Raw genomic sequence first — 19,375 nt, forward strand, 5'->3', positions numbered from 1 at the left:
TGGTGAGCTCTAGAGTTTATTTAGGATGTGCAAGATGGTGGAGAGTGGGGGACCCTGGTCCCTGTCCTGCAGCCCACCGAGCTCCATCAGGTCCATAAGCCACTTCGCCTCGTCCCGGGCCATTTCCCGACACCAGGCACACGGACCCCCAGCGACACAGAAATGGTTGCGTGTGCTGAGGACCTACTGTGCGCAGGCCCCAGCCGGCTCGTATGGACTCGTGGGTCTCTTGGCAGCCTGAAGAGCAGAGTCACCTCCAGTCCCATTTTACAGGCAGGGAAACTGAGGCACAGAGCAGACTGGCCTGCAGCCAGGCGCGTGGGTGGGTCCAGCCTCCGGGTCTGCGCCTGGCTGTGGGCTGCTTGGCACACATGGGTTTCAGACATTCACAGCCCCGGGCGGGTGGGGGGGGCCTCGCGCGGGGTCTGAGACTTGCACCATCTGTCAGCAACATGGGGTTTATGAGAGCCAGGGGCAAATCCTGGCTCTGATGCTCAGAACTGGGACCTCTGGTGAGTCACTGCCCCTCTTGGGGCCTCGATTTCCTCATCTGTAAAATGGATGGAGACACTTAGAGAATCACTGCCTAAGCCCCAGCCTCCCCTCCTACCTGGAACAGAACTTCATTCATTCTGGACAACCAGATTTCCCAGGCTCCCTGCATGGAGATCTGGTCTTGGGACTCTGTTCTGGCTAGTGAGAGGTAAGCAGAAGGGCCCCAAAGCCTCATAGGCAGACTTTCAGAAGACTCTGAGTGAGGCTTGGACTCTGACTTTCCCTCCTTGTGGGGAGATAAAGGCTGAAGCCCTGGCAGCTATTTTGTACCATGAGGCAATCTTAAAGACCATAACCAGGGATGATGTAAACTGTAAGAGAAATCAAGTCTTACTGCTACTGCAGCTGAGCCTGGACCTATCTCTATGATAGCTGCTTCTTGCTACCTGACACCAGTTATCTATTCCTGATTCTCAGGTTCACACCAGCGTTGAGTCCTTTCCTGTGGCCCTTGGTCTGTGGCCCAGCATGCTCCGCATCTCTTGAGTGACCCCCTCCCAGGGCCCCATGCCAGGCGACAGTGTCCGGTGCATGCGGGGTGTAGGCAGGCTGCTCTCCCGGCCTCCCCCCAGGGATTTGGGTGCTGTGGCAGTGGCCATGGCCCTAAGGGGGTCCCCAAGCTCCAGGCAGAATGAATATGGGGTCCGACGGTGGGTACCATGCTGGGGCTGAGCCCTGGGGCTGTCCTTGGAGACTTCGGCAGGACGTGCAGAATTATCTTCAAAGGATGGTGGGGACAGTTCACGGAGACCATGGTGGGTGGCCCGGGCAGCCCGGAGCAGGGTGTGGGTCAGAATGGCCACCAGAACCAGGGCACCGGAGCCCAGGATGGAGGCCGCCGCGGCGCCCGTCTCAATCTCAAAAAGCAGCAGGGCATAGATGGACAGCGCTAGGGAAGGAAATGGCTCTCAGTTAACACAGGTCAGTTCTCCAAGCCCTCAGGGACACCCCCCCCCCATGCGGAGTGACAATTGAAAACCCTGCAATAGTGGGTGTGGTGGCACACACCTGTAATCCCAGCCACTTGGGAGGCTGAGAAATGAGGATCATAAATTCAAGGCCAGCCTCTTCAATTTAGGGAGGCCCTAATGGCCAGAGAGTTGCTCTCCCTTGTTACAGTAATTGGTGGAGGGAAATCACGTGACTTCAGCACAGCCTATCAGAGTCAGCCCTGGGACTTCTGCTTGGCCTATAGGGACACAGGGATTTTCTTCCCGCAGTGGGAGGGGTATAGGTAGGAGAGAAACCCAGGAGGGCTGGGGGACTCTGTGGCACTTTCTGGGCTGTTTCTGTTTTCTCTGACTCTGCCCTCTTTTTTTTTTTTTTGTACTAGGACTTGAACTCAGGGGCACTTGACCACTGAGCCACACCCCAGCCCCATTTTGCATTTTATTTAGAGGAGTCAGGGTCTCTCTGAGCTGCTTAGGGCCTCGCTAAGTTGCTGAGGCTGGCTTTGAACTCGCTATCCTCCTGCCTCAGCCTCCTGAGCTGCTGGGATGACAGGCGTGGGGCACCGCGCCTGGCTGCACTCTTCCTTTTGAAGATGTCACCGTGCATCATGCCCGATGTATTAAAATGGGGCCAAGGACTTTCTTTGTGCTAAACAGTTTGAAAGGGTTTGTTATGATTCTTCTTTTTGGCACCGGGAAGCAGTGGATGGGTGATTGGCTGGAAGGGCTTGGGAATTCTTGCTGAATGAGGTCACCTAACCTCTAAAGGAGTCTAAATGGGAGGTGACTGAATTCTCAATTTAACGCTTAATGAATCCGACATAATGACTTTCTTCTTCTCTCTGTGATTTTCTTGGATTTTAGAATGAGGATGTGAGGATATATTTTTCCTCAATATTTTTGACCTCAAAATTTTGTCAGCCCATGAAAAGCCTGAGGTTGTAGGTACTGAGTCCCAAGTGGTCTCAGCCCATCATTCTCGGACAAGTACACTCAGCGGACACAGAGGAAACTTGAGGCAAGAGGCACTTCACACAACCTCACTGGAGCACCTGGATCCAGCCGCACTTGAAGCCAACTACCCCAGAGAATTTCAAATACATGAGACACCGATTCCACTTTCCTTTTTAAAAATCCCACGTCTAGAACTTTTTATTAAGTCAAACAACAATCTACCTACAAATTTCCACATTGAACCCTAGGTTTATATTTCATAAAAAATACTTTAAATCCATCATTTTTTATCTTCTATTTTTCTATTGTGGGACTAAGAAAATCATAATAGCTGCCATAAACATGTACCACATTTATTAATTACAAATAAACCACTTACAATAGATTTATAAAAACTATTGGGGAAGGGCTGGGGATATAGCTCAGTTGGTAGAGTGCTTGCCTCACATGCACAAGGCCCTGGGTTCAATCCCCAGCACCACAGGGGGGAAAAAAAAAAACTATTGGGGAAAAACATCCTTTAATCATAAAAAATAAAAGTAAATAAAATCAGTAATGGCTGATCCCTTGTCTTTCATGAATCTGATTAGTTTTCCTTCCAATAAAACAGGTGCTTCCAGAGAAGGCAGGGCCTAGGTGTTGCCTCAGTGTGGATTCTACATTGACATGTTTTTGTTTTTTGGTTTTTTTTTTTCAAGCTTAAAATATAAGATACGAAGTGTCTTTTTTAAAACACTTTTGGGAGCTGTAGATGGACAGCAGGCCTTTATTTGTGTCATTTTTATGTGGTGCTCAGGATCCCACCCAGGGCCTCACACATGCTAAGCAAGTGCCCTGCCCCTGAGCCCCAGCCCCACAAGTGTCCTTTTAGGAGGGTGTTGGGGTGCACACCTGATGCCCCAGCAACTTGGGAGGCTGAGGCAGGAGAATTGCAAGTTGGAGGGCAGCCTCAGCAACTTAGTGAGGCCCTGTCTCAAAAATAAAATAAAATGGGCTGGGTTCAACCCCCAGTACAAACAACAACAACAACAAAACAAAAAAATAAAAAACACCCAGCCGGAAAATTTGTTCAAACAAAACGTAAAACTGGTGAGAAGGGCTGGGCTGGGGCTCAGCGGCAGAGCGCTCGCCCAGGGGCCATCCCCGAGTGCCGGCACGCACCTGCCAGGTAGACGGAGACCCCGCAGCAGAAGAGGCCAAGGGCCACGTGCCGGAGGTGGCGGCAGTCGTAGAGAAACCAGTCAGACCTGGGGAGGGGGACCAAGAGAAGGCGTCGGGAGGCGGAGCTGGCTGCAGGGGCCGTGGAGGGAGAGGGGCCTAAATGACAGCAGGGACCAGCGATCAGGGAAGAGGGATCCAAGTGGGGCCCCTGCCACCATCCTCTGGCCACCCTCCTTCCACCTAGGGCCCTTCACTGTCCACTGTCCATCCATCCAACCAGCCACCCGTGAACCACCACTCACCAGCCACCCACCACCCGGCACCGTCCACCCATCAGCCCCGTCCACCGTTCACATAGGGACCCCTCAGCCTGACCTTTCCCCTCCGTCCACCCGCCAGCCGTCAGCTCTGTGCCACCCACTCACCTGCTGTCACCTGCTTCCCCCATCCGCCCTCCACCCACCCAGTCACCCATTTCCAATCCAGCTGCCCACGCTCACTGTCCAGCCCCATCAGCTCTTCCACCCTCACCCCCCCCACCCCGCAGCCATCCGCCCTGGACCACGCCCTGTGTCCTCCGCCCACTAAGCAGCACCCCTCTGTCCACGGCCTCGCTGACCATCCACTGATCACTCATCTCCCGTCCACCGTCCCTCCACCTCCGTCTGTCCACCAAATCCACCCACTGCCCACTCCCGCCTGTCCACCCTCCCCTGGGTCCACCCCCCTACTTCCCTGCCTCCACTATCTGAGGGACCACAGATCCACTTTGGAGGTGAGGACACGAGGTTCCCTTGCCACGAGTGGGGGCAGGGGCGGCAACCTAGTGAAGGCTGGGCAGTCCCCAAGCTCACGTTGCTCACCTCCCACGGGACACCTCAGAGGCCTCCTTCTGGGTTTCCCTGCCACCCCCTCCCACCTCCCTGGAGGCCACAGGGGAGTACTCCAAACCTCCATCACATTGTCAGCTCCTCACTCACAACCCTCCTCAGTCCTGGCCACAGGGCTGGGGACCCGCTGGTCCAGTCCCTCAGACCTCCCGCCCTCATCTCCCTGCGTCTCCCCTCCAGCCAACGTCAGCCACCTCCCTCCATACACCAATCACTCCGCCCCAGGGCACTGGCACGTGCTGCTCCTTCTGTTTGGATCACAGTCCCCCCATCTTCTGCTTCCTCCCCTCCCACAAGTTTCAGTTCAGGCCTCCCCTGACCACCCTATGTCACCCCTACTTTGTCCCCCTCCATCCCATCACCCCATTTCCTTCCTTCCTAGCATCCCCCCCCATCTGACGTCTCTTGTGCTTCTTTATTTTCAGATGGTGAGTCCGCCAGTGGCTGTCTGGGGCCATTTAGTTCCTGCTCTGTCCAGGTGTTCAGAGTCAGCCCCTGCCACCTGCAGGTGCCACAGACATATTTGGGGACGAGGGGACACATGCATGTGGGTGTCCCTTGGGTGAAGGGTGCATGCTATGGGCAGGATCTACCCTAAAGATAGAAGTTTCCATCCGCTTAAATCGACCAGATTGTGCCCCCAAATCCAGACTCCTCCAGCGTCTGGGAGGGAGACTCAAGAGTCTGGGTGTCCTCCTCGGCCCAGGGGAGTCTCCCTCGCTGCCTCTGATAGACGCCCCCTCATGCACGCATCTCTGAGCTCGATTCCTAGGGACCCCCCACCCCAGGCTAGAACCCAGGTTCAAGTCCAGCCCACCCTCTTCCCAGCCAGAGGCCTGGAGAGAGCAGCCCCTGGTGCCTGAGGCGCAATAAATGTGGGGATGACAGCAGCAGCCCCAGGGGAGGACGGGCCTTCCCGGAGCTGACCACAGCAGCGGGAGGCGGGCAGGGCTCGGCCGGATAAACGACAAACGCGACGGACACCGGAGCTCGCGTCCTCCTACCTGCCAGGGCTGGGTCCTCGCGCCAGCTCCGCGCCCAGGTGCCCACAGAGCGCCGCGAGGAGCAGGCAGGTGAGGCCGAGCACCAGGGCGAGCGCGGCCAGCGCGGCGGCCAGCGGCAGCAGCGCCCCGGCCGCGTCCTCGGGCAGCCCCGGGCCGGTGCCCAGCTCCGGGCCCAGCACGTCGGCGCGCGGCCCCCGCAGCTCAGCGCGTCCCGCCTGCAGCTGGAACAGCAGCTGCGCGGCCAGGGCCGCCAGCACCGCCGCGGGAATGCCCAGCAGGGTCATCGCGGCCAGCACCCGGCCGCCGTAGGACCGAGCCATGGCAGGGGTCTTGCGGGGCCGGGAGACAGTCAAGGAAGCAAGAAGCTTTAGAAAGCAGAGGAGCTGGGGCAGTCCTCGGGCTCCCGGAGGGTCCCCAAGGGACGCGACATCAGGAGGTGCCTGAAGCTTCTGGGGCTGGATTGGGGGCCGTCTAGGGGTCGCCAGACTGAGGACCCGGGGTATCGACAGCCGCTGGGACGCTGAAGTCCCCGAAAACTTGGGATGAAGCCTTTTCTTCTCTCTGCGGGACCCGCGGGCGCCCCCTCCTGGTCCGCGGGTCGGGGCCTGGAGATGGGAGGGGGCGTGGCCTGGAACGGGGGCGGAGCCTGGAGCGGGGCGGGGCGCAGGCCCCGAGAGGTGCAGGGGCACAAAGCCTGGATCTAGGGAACCCAGAGCTCGCTGAGCTCCTAAAGGAGCACTGCCTGCGGCCTAAACACCGACTCTATTCTTCTCTTTCTCTCTCTCTCTCTCAAGATATTTGAAGACGGGCACCGTGATGCACGCCTGTAATGCCAGCAGCTCAGGAGGCTGAGACAGGAGATCGAGAGTTCAAAGCCAGCCTCAGCGACTTAGTGAGCCTGTAAGCAACTCAGAGAGACCCTGTTTCCAGATAAGATATAAAAGTGGGGGTTGCTTAGTGGTTAAGTTCCTGGGTTCAATCTCCAGTACTGAGGAGGAGGAGGAAGAGGAGGAGGAAGAGGAGGAGGAGCTGGGTGTGGTGGGGCATGCCTGTAATCCTAGTAAGGGGGAGGCTTAGGTAGGAGGATCGCAAGTGAAAAATAGTAAGCACTGGGGCTGTAGCTCAGTGGTAAAGTATTCCTAGGTTCAATCCCCAGTATAGGAGAAGGACAGGAGGGGGAGGGGCGGAGGAGGAGGAAGAAGAAGAAGAGGAGGAGGGGAAAGACAAAGGGGAAAAAAGATGATTGAATAAAATTTTAAATAACTCACCCTTTTTTTTTTAAAAAAAAAGATATCTTTCTTTATTTGTTTTTTAATGTGGTGCTGAGGATCGATCCCAGTACCTCACAAATGTGAGCAAGCGCTCTGCCCCTGAGCTGTAACCCCAGCCCCAAATAATTCTCACTCTTGTCGCTGAACCCGTGGAGCCTGTAATTGGCTATGGTTACCCCTCCCTCCTTTCCTCCATCACCTTCAAGACTTTGAGGAAACCTTCCTGAATTCCTTCCCCAGCCTGCCCACCATGTTCTCCCGCTATTCATTTTTAAAAGTTGAGGTGAAACTTGAATCATTTTATTGAGCAGTTGTTATTACCTTCACAATATTGTCCATTCATTCTGCCTCATCTGTAAATAATTTAATCACCCCAAAGAGACCCCTGTCCCATTAGCTCTTGCTCCCCATTCCTCTCCTCCAGGCCCTGGCACTCTGTAATCTACTTTCTGTCTCCGTGGATTCTCCTGTTCTGGACATTCCATATCAATGGGATCACACACTACGTGGCCTTTTGTGTCTGGCTTCTGTCAGTCAACATCTTTTTCGAGGTTCATCCACATTGTAGAGGGTGTCAGTGCTTCATTCCTTTTGATGGCTGAGTAATACTCCATTGTGTACTTTTGCTTTTTCATCTTGGGTGGTCTCCACCTTTTGGAAAATGCGAATCTGCTGCTATGAATGTGCATCTACAAGTATTCGGGAACCCCTGGAGTGGAATTGTGGGGTTGATGATAACTCCATTTTAACCTTTGGTGGACTCACCCAACTGTTTTCCACCCCTCCCCCCAGCAATGCGGAGAGATTTTCCTCTCTTTCCTGCACACACCAATACTTGCTATTTCCTTCTTTTTGAAATTGATAATAGCCATCCCGGGGGATGGGCAGTGGTACCACATTATGGCTTTGATCTGCATTTCCCTAATGAGTCCTGAGTCAAGCTCTTCACATCCTTGTTGAGTATCTTCGTTGGAGAAATGTCTATTCAAGTCCTTGGCCCTTTTTAAGGGCGGCTAACTTTTTGTTGTTGAGTTGAAGGAGTTCTCTAGGCAGCCTGGCAGTGAACCCTCCTCAGCTATATGTCTTGCAACTCTTAGACCCTGTTCCGCCACAGCACCCAGCTCCTGCGGTGCAGTGGCTATTTCCTGACCCACGTCCAGACCTTGCAATAGCCCTGAACATTGCCTTGCTCTCCAGAGGAGGAAACGGAAGCCCAGAGAGGTACTGAGACTTCCCAGCAGAGCCGCATTTGAACCCAGCACCTCACCTCCCACCCACTGCTCTCTACTACTTCCCAGATGCACCAGCGATTTCACTGGCTTTGTATTTCCAGTTATTTTTCCAACTGATGAAGCCAACTTTTTTTTTTTTCAAATTTCAAATTTACTTGGAATTGAATGCATTCTGCTGTCATGTATAACAAATTAGAGTAAATGAATAAATTATTAAAAATTAGGTCTGGGGATGTGGCTCAAGCGGTAGCGCGCTCGCCTGGCATGCGTGCGGCCCGGGTTCGATTCTCAGCACCACATACCAACAAAAAGATGTTGTGTCCGCCAAGAACTAAAAAATAAATATTAAAAATTCTCTCTCTCTCTCTCTCTCCCTCCTCTCTCACTCTCTCTTTAAAAAAAATTAATTGAAAAATAATTTTTTTGTGTGCCCCGAGTCCTCACCTTAGTCCTTAATAGGTAAAATGGCTCTGGGGAAGCCTAGGTGTGACTCCTCATCCCCAGGTGGCATTCTTTTTTTTGCTGTGTGGCTTTGGGCTAGTCCCTTAACCTCTCTGGGCCTCCTCATCTTGCATAGGTTACAACTTCTGATTCATTCGTTCATTCACCCGGCTGTTCAACCAACACACTTTTCCTTGTTTTATAGGTGGGGTAGCTGAGGTTCAGCAACTCATCCAGATGAGCATCCTGTTCTTTTCCAGGACTTAAGATACACAGATGTAAAAATACCTGCATTTGTTCATTTGACGAATAGTGATGGTACAACCACCTTGTTCCCAGCTTGGGAGGCTCATGGTGACCAAGACAAGCTTTTTCTTCTGGGGCTCACAGCCTGGAGGAGGAGGTGGAAGCATACAAGAAACGCACAAGGGACAATTTCCTAATCTGGCCAAAGGACATTAACCGAGCTGTTTTAGGTTCATCCTTATTTGTTGGGGGTTGTGGGCACCCAGATACCCTGGCCCGGCCCCACCCCTTGTGTGGGGGCGACTCCCCAGTTTATGGTGTCTGCATTCAATCTGGAAAGTTGAGCCTTCAAGTGAGCCCCATGGAGGATGATCTCACTCATCTTGGCCTTGGGTCAAACCCCTCCAGCCCCCGCGGACCGGTCGGAGACTGGGCGGCAGTTGGCTGGGATGGTTAGCAACCTTGCTCACGGGCTGCGAGCCCCGCGGTAGGTTCAAGAAGGAGGTTTAAAATCAGCCACCTGGGATTAGAGTTTAAGAGCTGCTATCTCACAAGGTCCAACACGCCCATTTCTCAGAAAGGACCATTTCCCAGAATTGCCCACTGAGGTCCAGAGAGGGAAGCTGCGTCCCCCTTCACCGACACCTTTTAGAGAAACTGGGTGTGGAGGGCGTGGCTTACACCTTATTTGCATTTTAGCCCCGCCCCAAGACGCGCCGCTCCATTCCGCCGCCAGGGGGCGCCGTAGGAAAAGCATTCGGAGCGCGGAGCGAACCCCTTTCTGCTTTCTTGGCAGATCCACCTGGAAGGACTGGCCTTGCTATTTTCTGGAGGAAAGAAATGGGGCTTGGAGAAGGAAGGTGACTGTCCCACAGTCACGAAAATCGAGAAGTGAGTCTAGACCGGAGGGTTTTATTCCTATATTCTACTCTCTCCCTCGGGATCCCCGGGGTGAAGACCTGGGAGACTCTTGGCCGTCTGTGGCGGTCACTGGCCCCCAGCGTCCATGGCGCTAAATAGGGAAATGCATCCCCGTAAAATAGAAATCTTTTAAAAGCTTGAATATGAAATTTGTGGACAAATGGTTTAATGCACCATGGGCTTAGCGTTCTCAGCACGTTTTTTAAATTTAGTTTGCATTTTCCCATTTGGGGACCAGGTCTCGAAAAATATTCTAGAATCAGGTCTCAAAAATATTTCTTGGTACTTTAAAGCTCTGCCTGCTTCCCGCGAGGCCCAGAGAAGCCCCAGAGGACGAAGGCAGGCCCTGGGCCCGCGCTGAGTGCGCGGAGGTGTCTGAATGGAGACTCCCTCGCCACCTGCCCCAACCTTGGCCCCAGTCTGTCCCCACGGCGGTGGGGTAGGGACCAGAACCGGCTCTCCGGACCCCGCCGTTTCTCGCTGGGGATCGGATCGGGGCGGGAGTGGGGATGTGGACGGGGCGGAGCCCCTGGGGGTGGAGCTCAGGGCAGACCCCTCCCCTCCCCCGCCCCTCTCCGTCCCCGGCTCGGGTCACCCGATCTCAGAGCAGCCTTCCTTCCCCGGAGGCGGTGGCGGGATGGCCGGGGGAGGGGGGACCGGGACGGAGGAGCGCAGCGGTCCCAAGCCCGGGCCCCCCGCCTCCTCCCACCGGGGTTCAATACTCCGCGGGAGGCTGGGGCGGAGGCCGGTCCCCGCCCCTGCACCTCGGGGGACCGCTCCTCCGGGAGCAGAGGCTCCCCAGGCCTCCTGCGCAGGCTCAGAACGGGGTCCTGCCCTTCGGGCCGCGCCCGCCCCTCGTCTCCTCGTCCACTCGGTACTTGCGGCGTCGCAGCGGCTCCAGGAGGCTCCGCGGCGCCGGGTCGTCCAGGTCCTCGGGGAGCAGAAAGTTGCGGTCCAGCACTTCGGCCGCCTCTTGCCAGTTGGCGAAGCAAGCTGGGCCCAGGCGCTGGATCTCAGCCGTCGCGTCACGAGTGAGCACGTCCCCGCCCGGCTTCAGCACCACGACCGTGGGCAGGTGCTCCACCGAGAACTGGCGCCCGAGGTCCCTGCGGGGAGGGCCGGCCAATCTGTGATCCTGGGACACGGATCTCAGACCGCCGTCCGTTCAGCCCCATCCCATGGCAGCCCCTCCCTTAAGTCCCTGCTGGGTCGCGTTTCTGTTTTTCTTCCTGGATCCGTTCAGCATACAACATACTGTACAGTCTATTTCTCCTGCTTGTCACAGTGAATTTGTAGATCCACAAGGGCATGGATTTGCCTCCTTTCGCTAGAATCGTCTGTGCCTGAAACAGCTCAAGGCGGAGTAATGCCCAGGGAATGTGTTGAGGGGCGAATGAATGAATGAATGAATGCCATAAGGAATATCAAGTCGGGTAGGGGCTACCAATTAGCGAGGGCCACTTCAAGAAGGTGACCTTTGATCTGAAATCTGCAGGATGAAAAGAGGGAGAACTGAGATGAAGGTGCTCAGGGAGAGGATGCACCATGTGCAAGGGCCCGGAGGTGGCAGGGTAACTGAGCCGGAAAGCCCTGGAGGGGCACGATAAGAAGTTTTGATTATGGTCTAAGTGTTAGAGAAAGCCAAGGAGAAGCTGTGTGCGCCCGAGGTTGACCCTGCACAAAACTCGGTGTCTAGGGCAGACCTGTCAGGGAAGAGCTGGGCTGCCAGACTGGGCCCATCACCCACAGTTGTTAATTTTAATCTGCTGCTTTCTTGGGTGGTCTTTTCCCAGGCCCACACCCAGGGAACACGTGGTACCTGCAAAATCCCTTGGGAGCAAAATAGCATATTTAGCAGTTAAAGATCTAGGACCCCCTTCCCCCAGCCAAATCTGAATTTCAGAAAAACAAAGAAGACTCTTAGTATAAGAATGTACCCTGTTGAGAGCCACAGCCCAAGGGGCCCCAGCAAACTTCCTGCGGCCAGCAAACTTCCAGCTGCCAGCTGATGATTGGCTCACAGCGGCCCCTGCAACTTCTAGCTGCCAACTGATTGGCTCCTCTGCGGTGATGCTCATTGGGCTGTTTCCCCGCCCTTTCAGACCAGGGAGCTGCTCATTGGGGGACTTTTTTGGCTCCGCCCACACAACCCAGCCAATCCTCCTCAAGAGCAGGAGGAGTGGGGGAGGTTGAGAGGCTTGTTGGAAGCCCCTGGTGGCAGCTGGCTCTGAGGGTTTTTCCTGAGGAGCTGTGTGGTGTGGTATGTGTATTCTAAAAATAAAGTTCGTTTCTTTTGTCAAGTGGCTCCTGAATTGTGCCCAGCCAGACTGTGGCAGTACCCCAAATCACATGAGACATAGATACCCAAAACATTATTTGTTGTGTATCTGAAATTTGAATTGAGCCGGACAGTGTGTACCTTAGCTGGCCACTTTCAAGGAGGGGGATGGGGAAAAACTCATCCCAAATAGTAGGTGTCATCTGAGATGCGCTGGGAACTCGTGTTTCTTCCCTAGGGACAGAAATTTGGCCTGCTTTGGAGGAAAAAACTCCCTATTTGCCAGAGGGCAGCAGGATTGGGCAAATGTCCCAACTCTGATAACAAGGAGTGGGAAGGAAGCGCTCCATGACCACAGACCTTCCCCTTGGGCACCAAAATGAATGAAGTTGGTAAAATGTCAGGAGGTCGATGACTCACTGTCAAATGGTTCATCATCCCCGCCCCCACACACACACGCACTCTGATACACACATACAGAAAAATGCCACAATTGCTGGGACTTCATTATACACTTCTTCTTTCACGTTTTTGCTGAGTTTGGATTTTTTTTTTTTTTTTTTTTTTTTTTAATGTTGGGGATGGAACCCAGGGTCTCTTACAGGCTAGGTGATCACTCTGCCCCTGAGCAACACATTCAGGTCCTGATTTTTTTTTTCTTTCATGAGAAAAAGAAAGGGCTCCTCCCTAGCACTGCAGAAAAACAAAACCAAAATTCGGGGTTAAAAAAAATGAAAGAGCTGGGCGTCGTGGTGCATGCCTGTAATCCCAGCCACTTGGGAGGCTGAGGCTGGAGGATCACAAGATCAAGCCCAGCCTCTGCAACTTAGTGAGGCCCTGTGTCCACATAAAAAATAAAAAGGGCTGGGGATGTAGCTTAATGGTAGAGGGGTTCTAGGTTCAATTCCCAGCACCAAAAAAATAAAATAAAAATGAAAGTACCTCTCATTGCAGAAAAGGAGCAAGTTCCAAAATACCCACTATTGGGCTCTCCTTGCAAAGCTTGAATCGGCTCCCTCTCCGGAGTTCTCACATCCTGCAAGGCTCCGGGTGGGGCTGAGGTCTATCCGATCCTTCAGAGGGCTCTACTCCACCCACCTGTCACACTGGGAATGACTCAGCCTCCCTGAACTGAACTGGCTGTCCTTTCTCCTGACAGCCTCCGGGCTTTATGTCTGTGCTGGACCCTGTGCCTGCAAACCCTGCTTTTGGGACGGTGGCCACCATCCTCTTACCTGCCTGGGGATATTTTTAAAGACACTTCCTCCAGACGCATTCTCTGACTCCTGGATTTCAGTGAGGTTTCTATTGCATTTCCACTTGGGGGCCTCCCTTTGTCCTCCAGAACGTTCCTGCAATTTGTCATTTTGTATTCATCTGAGTCTTTGTTTCACATCTGCTTTCTCCACTTCACCCTTGCTTCCGGGGTGCGATGGGAGTGGGAATGGACACCACTTTCTGTACCCCTAATTTCTAGGACACGGATTGGCACACGGGGCTGTTCACTCCCCCAGGGAGAAGGGACAAATCACTAAGCAAATGCTGCAGTTCTGGTGGTGGTGCCTCCTCCAGGAAGCCCTCCCAGACCAGTGTCTCGCCTTACCTCCTCAGATCATCCTTGAAGGGCAGGAAGAGCCACTTCTTGGGCATGTCCTTGAGGAACAGCTCCTGCTGCTCTTCTGTGGGATCCTGCGACACGTACACCAGGGCCAACTGGGCCGCCCGCAGCACATAGAACTCATCTGTGAGCCTCACAAAGAAGTCCTTGAGGATGGGCACGAAGGCCTGACACTTGGGACAAGCCGCGGCGCCAAAGAACAGCAGCACCAGACGGTTCTCCAGCCTGCGGCTGACCTCGGCCTCGGTGTCCAGCTCATCCTGGTCGCTGTTATTGCGGATCAGGACGCGGCCAGAGAACAGGGAGACCATGGTAGCCCCAACTGGGTGCTGGGGACAGGGAGAGAGATCCCCAGGTGGTGTGGCCTGGACCTGCTGTCTGGTTCCTCTCCCAGGAATAGAGATCTCTAGGAAGCCAGTTTAGGACCTCGCTAATCTGCTCAATCTTGACCTAGTTCTGCAGGGCCTCCAAGGGCAGGGGTTGGTGCGGGGAGAGCGCCCTCGTGTGCCTGAAAACACGTTGCAGAAAATCTAAACTGGGGTCTGGGGGTGTAGCTCAGCTGTAGAGCACTTATCCAGCATTCCCTGCTCCAAATTGAGAGAGACGGACTGAGAAAATAAGAAAGAGAAGAGAAAACACCGGAGAGAAGACAGCCCAGTGAAGACCAAGGCAGAGCCTGGAGTGATGCGGCCACAAACCAAGGAACCCTGGGAACCACCAACAGCTGGCAGCCAGAAGAGCTCCTCCCTGAAGCCTCCAGAGGGCGCTCTGCTTCCATGACTTCAGACCTCTAGAGCTGCCAGATATAATAGGTTTCTGTTGCCCCTAGGCAAAGGTACTTTTGTTACAGCAGCCGTTGTACACTCATACCTACTATGGCGTTTATTTCAGGGAAATTGTTCACTTCTACAGGGTGCTCATGTTCTACTTACAATGCAGTCCCCGTGCCTTGGTCTTCTTGTATTTTATTTCAATACTGGTTATTTTCTCTTGTTCTTTTGGAAAGTGCAAGAAACTTCTTTGCTGTTGCAGTACACCCAGCAGAGGGCCCACTGCCAGCCACTGCCACGTGCAGTGACTGGGTAATCAATGCACTTGATGCCCAGCTCCCATTAACATCTACCCAGCAACCAAGGTGCAGAGGGGAGAGGTATCCTGCCCAGGGTCATCAGTTGAAGAGGGGCAGAGACTGGTTCAGTTCCAAAGCCTGAGTTCTACCCTCCTGTCAGGGAATATATCTTCAATCCCTTATGCAAAATCCTTGGGGGTAATAAACCTTGGTACTGGGAATGTTTCCTCTTTCTTTCTTTCTTTCTTTCTTTTTTTTAATTTTGAGGCAGGGTCTTGCTAAGTTGTCCAGACAGGACTTGAACTCATGATCCTCCTGCCTCAGCCTCCCGAATAACTGGAACTATTATAATTTTGCAACCATGGAGCCAGATAAAACTTTTTGGGTTTTGGCAGGGGGAATGGAGCCCAGGGACCCGTGCATGCTAGGCAAGTGCTCTGTCACTGAGTTGTACCCCCAGCCCTGGGATTGGGGGTTTTTGTATTCCAGGAAGATAACTGGGGGAATGCTTCCTGTACTGCAGGGTGTCCCTGGGGGCCTGGGCATTCTGTAAGTGAAGGCATAAATGAGGATAAAAAAGAATAATTGACCATGGGGAAGAGCCTGGCTCAGTGCAGCAGAGATGGCCCCCTACTGGAGGGTTGAGACCACGCTTAGGAAAAAAGTGGGTTTCCAAAGCCAAAGAGGATGGGGGATGCTGTGGGAAGAACTGGATGAGGTCATGAGTGTAGGGTGCTTAGTCAGGGCTTAGTTTACCTGGTAAAATGGAGGGGTCACAAGAGGGGAGGTGGAAAGAGGAAGAGGGGGAGGGGAAGGGAAGAGGAAGGGACGAGGGAGGAAGTGGGTAAGAGAAGAGGGAATTAGGGTAAAGGGAACTAGGGAAGAAAGAGAAGGAAGGATAAGTTCCAGTAGGTGGTAATGAGGAGGAGGTAAAAAGGGAGGAATAGGAGGGGAGGAGAGACAGCTCGCTCCCAACCCATATTTGCAATCTCAGCACCAAGCCAGTGCGGCCAGCTCTGCTTCAGCGCTCACTTTCTTTACCTATAAAGTGGGTGTGATTGCAATAATCATTCTGGCAGGGCAGGAGTGAGGCTGCAGAGACAGGTCATTGCTGATCCCTGGCTGGAAAAAGTAGTGCAGGCCAGTGGCTGGCTCTGGGCCTGTGCTCCGGATCTGCTTCCTCGCCCCCCATTCCTCCCACCGTGGGCTGCTGGCAGAAACCAATGGCAGCTGGAGTGGGGGTGGGGTGAGTGCCTGCCCAGCCCTGTCCTCAAAGTGGTGCTGGAAGAAGGCCCTGGCCACCTCCCAAAGACATCGCTGGGAAGGTCGGCCAAGCAGGGCAGAAAACAAGCAGGGGTGGAGTGGGCAGGGGGGCACAGAGGGGGAACTTGATGGGAGGGCCCCAAGGCAGAGGCACACATGGACACAGCGCAGTGAGACAAGCCAGGAGTTGGCCAGAAACAGAAGTCCCTGAAGGGACCCACCATCTGGAGCTAGAGGACCCCTGCCTCGGCCTCACAGTCTCTGCCGGCTTCCTGCCTGAGCTTCTGGAAGACCAAGAAGGAGCGGCCAAGTCCGGGGGTCTGCAAGTGGCTTCAAGTCAGCCAGGGAATAGGGTTGTGGACATCAGGTCAGTGCCTCCCCACGCCTGGTCAGAAAAAGGGCTTTGGAGCCTCTAGGTAAGCATTTAGGACTCTGGGGTGCAAACAAGACCTAGTTGGAGCTCCTGGGAGTATGATTAGGAAGGATGAGAACCTGGTGGTGGATATTGTCCTCCCCAGGCTCCAGGGGTGTGACACTGAGATTTAACTGACAAGGCTTTGGAGTGTGGATTTAGGGTTAGCTGGGTCCTTGATCCACTTTTGAAACTGAGGCGGGTTTCGACTTGGAAACTTCTGCGCCCCAGGGTGTTAGTTTAGCAATCCTCGGGTCCCTAGAATGCGTGTTTAGTATCGAAGAAGCTTTAGGACTTGGACTTGGGGTATGGGGTAAGACTCCAGCGTAGGAGGCCCGGGTGTGAGCTGGGAGTTTCTGGTCCCCGGGCACAACCTTGAATGGCATCTAGGGCTCGGCTGGGCGCGCCCGAGAGCCACGCCCCTGCCTGCCGGACCCACGTGCTTTCTAAGCCCGCGGCCGAATGGGAGGGGCGAAGCCTGGTTGCCATGGAGACAGAGGCACGCCTCGGCGGGCCGTTCTAGCACCGCTGGTCTCGTTGGCCTCTGGCTCTCTAGCTCGGGGGATCTCTCTCTATGGTCGTGGCCTCCGGAAGGGGCCAGCCTCCGCTATGCGGGATGAGGGGCTAAAACCCGGACAGGTGGGAAGAAGGGTGTGGGGCGGGGCTTAGGTGCTAAGTGGGCAGGAGTGAGGCGCCTTTCTAGAGTGGTGACTAAGACAAGGCCTGAGGGTGGGGCCGGTGGCCAGATCAGAACCTGGGCCTGGGAACGCAGGCCAGGTCAGAAGCTGGGGGCGCGGCTCGAGCTGACCGGGAGGGCCGGGGTCTGGAGCGTGTGCTTAGGGGCCGGAGCACAGGCCTAACTCGGGGTGGAGCCTGGCTTAGAGAGGGCGGGGCTCCGCCTGAGACTTGCGCTTATGGGCGGAGCTGGAGGCTTAACCTGGGGCCGGGGGCCGGAGCGCGGTGAAAAAGTGGTTAGAGGCGGGACCTGGAGGAAAACCCAGGGCAGGATGGGGGACAGAGGATAGGGGTAGGTCATGGCCTGGGGACAGGACCTGGACGAATGACTAGGAAGGGACTAGGTCTGTGGTCGGGAACAAAGCGGAGCCAGGCTTTGAGGGCTAAATCTTGGGGATGGAGCGTGGGTTTAAGGTCTTGCCTCAAAGTCAAGGCATGGGGCGGGGCCTAACAAGGACTGACGCTATGGAAATATTGGGCCTGGGGGAGGGTCCCGATACAATGATTGGCAGGGAGGCGGAGCCCCGTCCTGGGGGTGGTACCTACCAGGGACGTAGCCAACCACAGGCTTGAGGGCGGGGCCTGACTTGTGAACGCGTTCCCGTTAGACCGAGGAGGGGGCGGGACTTGGCTCGGAGTTCCAGGCTGGGCTGACCGTGGGCGGAGCCACGATCTGGGGAGGGGCATGGCGGCAGGAGGCGGGGCCCCAGCGGCCAGCCCCCTCAGCGCTCTCTGCTTCCTAGGATGCGGGCTCCGGGTGCAGGCACGGCCTCCCTGGCCTCGCTGGCGCTACTGTGGCTGCTGGGGCTACCATGGACCTGGAGCGCAGCGGCGGCGTTCGGTGTGTACGTGGGCGGCGGCGGCTGGCGCTTCCTGCGCATCGTCTGCAAGACGGCGAGGCGGGACCTCTTGTGAGTGTGGTCTGGGCCGGGCAGGTGTGGGGGCGGGGCTGCGCGGCCCGGGGCGGGTTGAGGAGGTGGCGGGTGCTGTGCGGGCCCTGGTAGGGCTGAGAGGGCTTAGAAACTGGGGGCAGGGCTAGGGGCGGGGCCGGGGCTTGAAGGGGCGCCTGGGCTGGGCGGGGGGTCTTTGAGAAGAACAGCGGAGAGATTGGGAATCTTTGGAGGGAGATGAGTATGTTCAAAGACGATTGGAGCTGTGGGGACTGCTTAGGAGACTTTTGGGGACCCCAGTGACAACCTTTGGGCCTCTGGGCAGCTAGCTGGTGGAAGTCTGGGGGTCTCTGTGGGACTGTGGTGACTGAGAGACTTCTGGGAGCTGTCAGAGACTCTGATAGGGTCCTGCGGGCTCATAGGGGCAACTCAGTGGTCTCTGGGGGCAGCACAACCTCTTGGGGTCTGCTTAGGGCTGGGATAAAGGGGCTACTCCCGAAATCTGTAAAGGCCTTCCAAGGTCTTCAGAGGTTCCTCTTTAGGACCACTGATAGGTTTCTTTGTGGTTGGGGTGCATTTTGAGAGTTTGGGATCTGTGTAGAGCTTTGGGTGTTGTTCAGGGACTGGGGGGGGGGGTCACTGTATTTTCCAGTACTTGCTTGAGGGTCTCTGGAGACTGTCTTGGGGGTATCTCTCAGAATTTTGCTCAAAGGGGCTACTGGGGATCATCCTGGGTCAAAAATAGGCATTGCTGGGGCTTCCCATGTGAGTAGATCTCAGGAACCGTCCCCATGTGGTGTAGGCGAGGACCTGCCGGGTGCTGGGCTGGCCTTCACAGGCTCCAGGCAGGGAGGTGGGCACACTGAGCCAAGGGAGAAGACACAGGTTCAGGCGGGGATGCCGTGGAGTTGGGAAGGCTCCCCTGCAGGCTGACTGGTTCCAAACTTTCTAAAACCTGTCCTTCCTTCTCTAATATCATGGTCCCACCTCTTCCCCACCACCCCTCAGTTTTAAAAAAAAATTTTTTTAGTCGTTGATAGACCTTTACTTATTTATTTATATGTGGTGCTGAGTACGAACCCCATGCCTCACACGTGCTAGGCAAGCGCTCAACCACTGAGCCGGAACCCCAGCCCCCCTTGGTCATCTTGACAAGCAGATCCTCACACACCCTCCTTGTCCCCTCGTCCTCTGCAGGGGAAAGACAACTTTGGCTGGGTGCTCAAGGTCCTGCCAGCCTGCCTCTGCCTGCCCACCGCTCCCCACTCCCTGTGTTCACTTGGTCCCCAAAGCAGCTTGCCTGAGCAGACCCAGGCTGCGTCCTCTGGATGGGACATTTGGGTCCTCCTTTTGCCTGGCGATACCATATGACACTCTCCCAGGCCCCTGCTGGGTTTTTCTACTCAGTACGCTCAGTGGCTCCTTGTTCTGAGAGTCCAAACCACGCTCCTGAGCATGGCCCAAGAGTCCCCTACCCCGCTCCCC

At 55.2% G+C, this 19,375-nt stretch overlaps 3 protein-coding genes and 1 long non-coding RNA gene across 12 annotated transcripts in view; 2 read left to right on the plus strand and 2 right to left on the minus strand.

Annotated features, from left to right (window-relative positions):
* On the minus strand, positions 1 to 6,711 carry Tmem221 (transmembrane protein 221). 2 transcript variants are annotated; one of them, XM_078037794.1, is made up of 4 exons: positions 5,515 to 6,675; positions 3,621 to 3,706; positions 1,214 to 1,444; positions 1 to 550 (listed from the first exon to the last, which is right to left on the minus strand). In XM_078037794.1, exons 1-4 carry the CDS (start codon positions 5,832 to 5,834, stop codon positions 495 to 497), a joined length of 693 nt encoding a protein of 230 aa, XP_077893920.1. In that variant the 5' UTR covers positions 5,835 to 6,675; the 3' UTR covers positions 1 to 494. The 2 variants fall into 2 exon arrangements, with proteins under 2 accessions (XP_077893920.1, XP_077893919.1); XM_078037793.1 differs by lacking the exon at positions 1 to 550 and having other exon boundaries at positions 557 to 1,444; positions 5,515 to 6,711.
* LOC120891496 (uncharacterized) lies at positions 3,826 to 11,925 on the plus strand. Of its 2 annotated transcripts, XR_013434230.1 has the most exons (4): positions 3,826 to 5,583; positions 6,309 to 6,414; positions 8,664 to 9,191; positions 9,501 to 11,925. It is a non-coding gene; the product is annotated as an uncharacterized LOC120891496 (long non-coding RNA). The 2 variants fall into 2 exon arrangements; XR_013434229.1 differs by having other exon boundaries at positions 3,847 to 5,583; positions 8,664 to 11,925.
* Positions 9,770 to 16,017, minus strand: Nxnl1 (nucleoredoxin like 1). Of its 2 annotated transcripts, XM_078037795.1 has the most exons (3): positions 13,507 to 16,017; positions 13,139 to 13,255; positions 9,770 to 10,731 (listed from the first exon to the last, which is right to left on the minus strand). In XM_078037795.1, the coding sequence occupies exons 1-3, from the start codon at positions 13,830 to 13,832 to the stop codon at positions 10,443 to 10,445; spliced, it is 732 nt and encodes a 243-aa protein (XP_077893921.1). In that variant the 5' UTR covers positions 13,833 to 16,017; the 3' UTR covers positions 9,770 to 10,442. The 2 variants fall into 2 exon arrangements, with proteins under 2 accessions (XP_077893921.1, XP_077893922.1); XM_078037796.1 differs by lacking the exon at positions 13,139 to 13,255.
* Slc27a1 (solute carrier family 27 member 1) overlaps positions 15,967 to 19,375 on the plus strand; it is a 24,349-nt gene continuing 20,940 nt past the window's right edge. Inside the window, exons 1-2 of one of the 6 annotated variants that reach the window (XM_078037787.1) lie at positions 16,046 to 16,220; positions 17,744 to 17,911. In XM_078037787.1, coding sequence (XP_077893913.1) covers positions 17,745 to 17,911 — 167 coding nt within the window. In that variant the 5' untranslated portion in view covers positions 16,046 to 16,220; position 17,744. Of the gene's footprint in view, positions 16,270 to 16,750; positions 16,905 to 16,942; positions 17,043 to 17,269; positions 17,293 to 17,743; positions 17,912 to 19,375 lie in introns of those variants that run through there. The other 5 variants (XM_078037790.1, XM_078037789.1, XM_078037791.1 and 2 more) reach the window with 5 other exon arrangements.

This window comes from Ictidomys tridecemlineatus, chromosome 2, assembly GCF_052094955.1.
Source record: "Ictidomys tridecemlineatus isolate mIctTri1 chromosome 2, mIctTri1.hap1, whole genome shotgun sequence".
In the NCBI taxonomy this organism is placed as follows: Eukaryota; Metazoa; Chordata; class Mammalia; order Rodentia; family Sciuridae; genus Ictidomys; species Ictidomys tridecemlineatus.

What these genes read in the sequence shown, in the direction of transcription:
- Tmem221 (XM_078037793.1), bottom strand. Translation starts at nt 5,834, where the DNA reads ATGGCTCGGTCCTACGGCGGCCGGGTGCTGGCCGCGATGACCCTGCTG. An exon ending in CGAGGACCCAGCCCTGGCAG is followed by an intron (nt 3,707 to 5,514) that starts GTAGGAGGACGC and finishes CCCCCTCCCCAG; the next exon opens with GTCTGACTGGTTTCTCTACG. An exon ending in GGTCTCCGTCTACCTGGCAG is followed by an intron (nt 1,445 to 3,620) that starts GTGCGTGCCGGC and finishes TTCCTTCCCTAG; the next exon opens with CGCTGTCCATCTATGCCCTG.
- Nxnl1 (XM_078037795.1), bottom strand. Translation starts at nt 13,832, where the DNA reads ATGGTCTCCCTGTTCTCTGGCCGCGTCCTGATCCGCAATAACAGCGAC. An exon ending in TTCAAGGATGATCTGAGGAG is followed by an intron (nt 13,256 to 13,506) that starts GTAAGGCGAGAC and finishes GACAAATTGCAG; the next exon opens with GAACGTTCTGGAGGACAAAG. An exon ending in TTAAAAATATCCCCAGGCAG is followed by an intron (nt 10,732 to 13,138) that starts GTAAGAGGATGG and finishes CCCTCCCCGCAG; the next exon opens with GGACCTCGGGCGCCAGTTCT.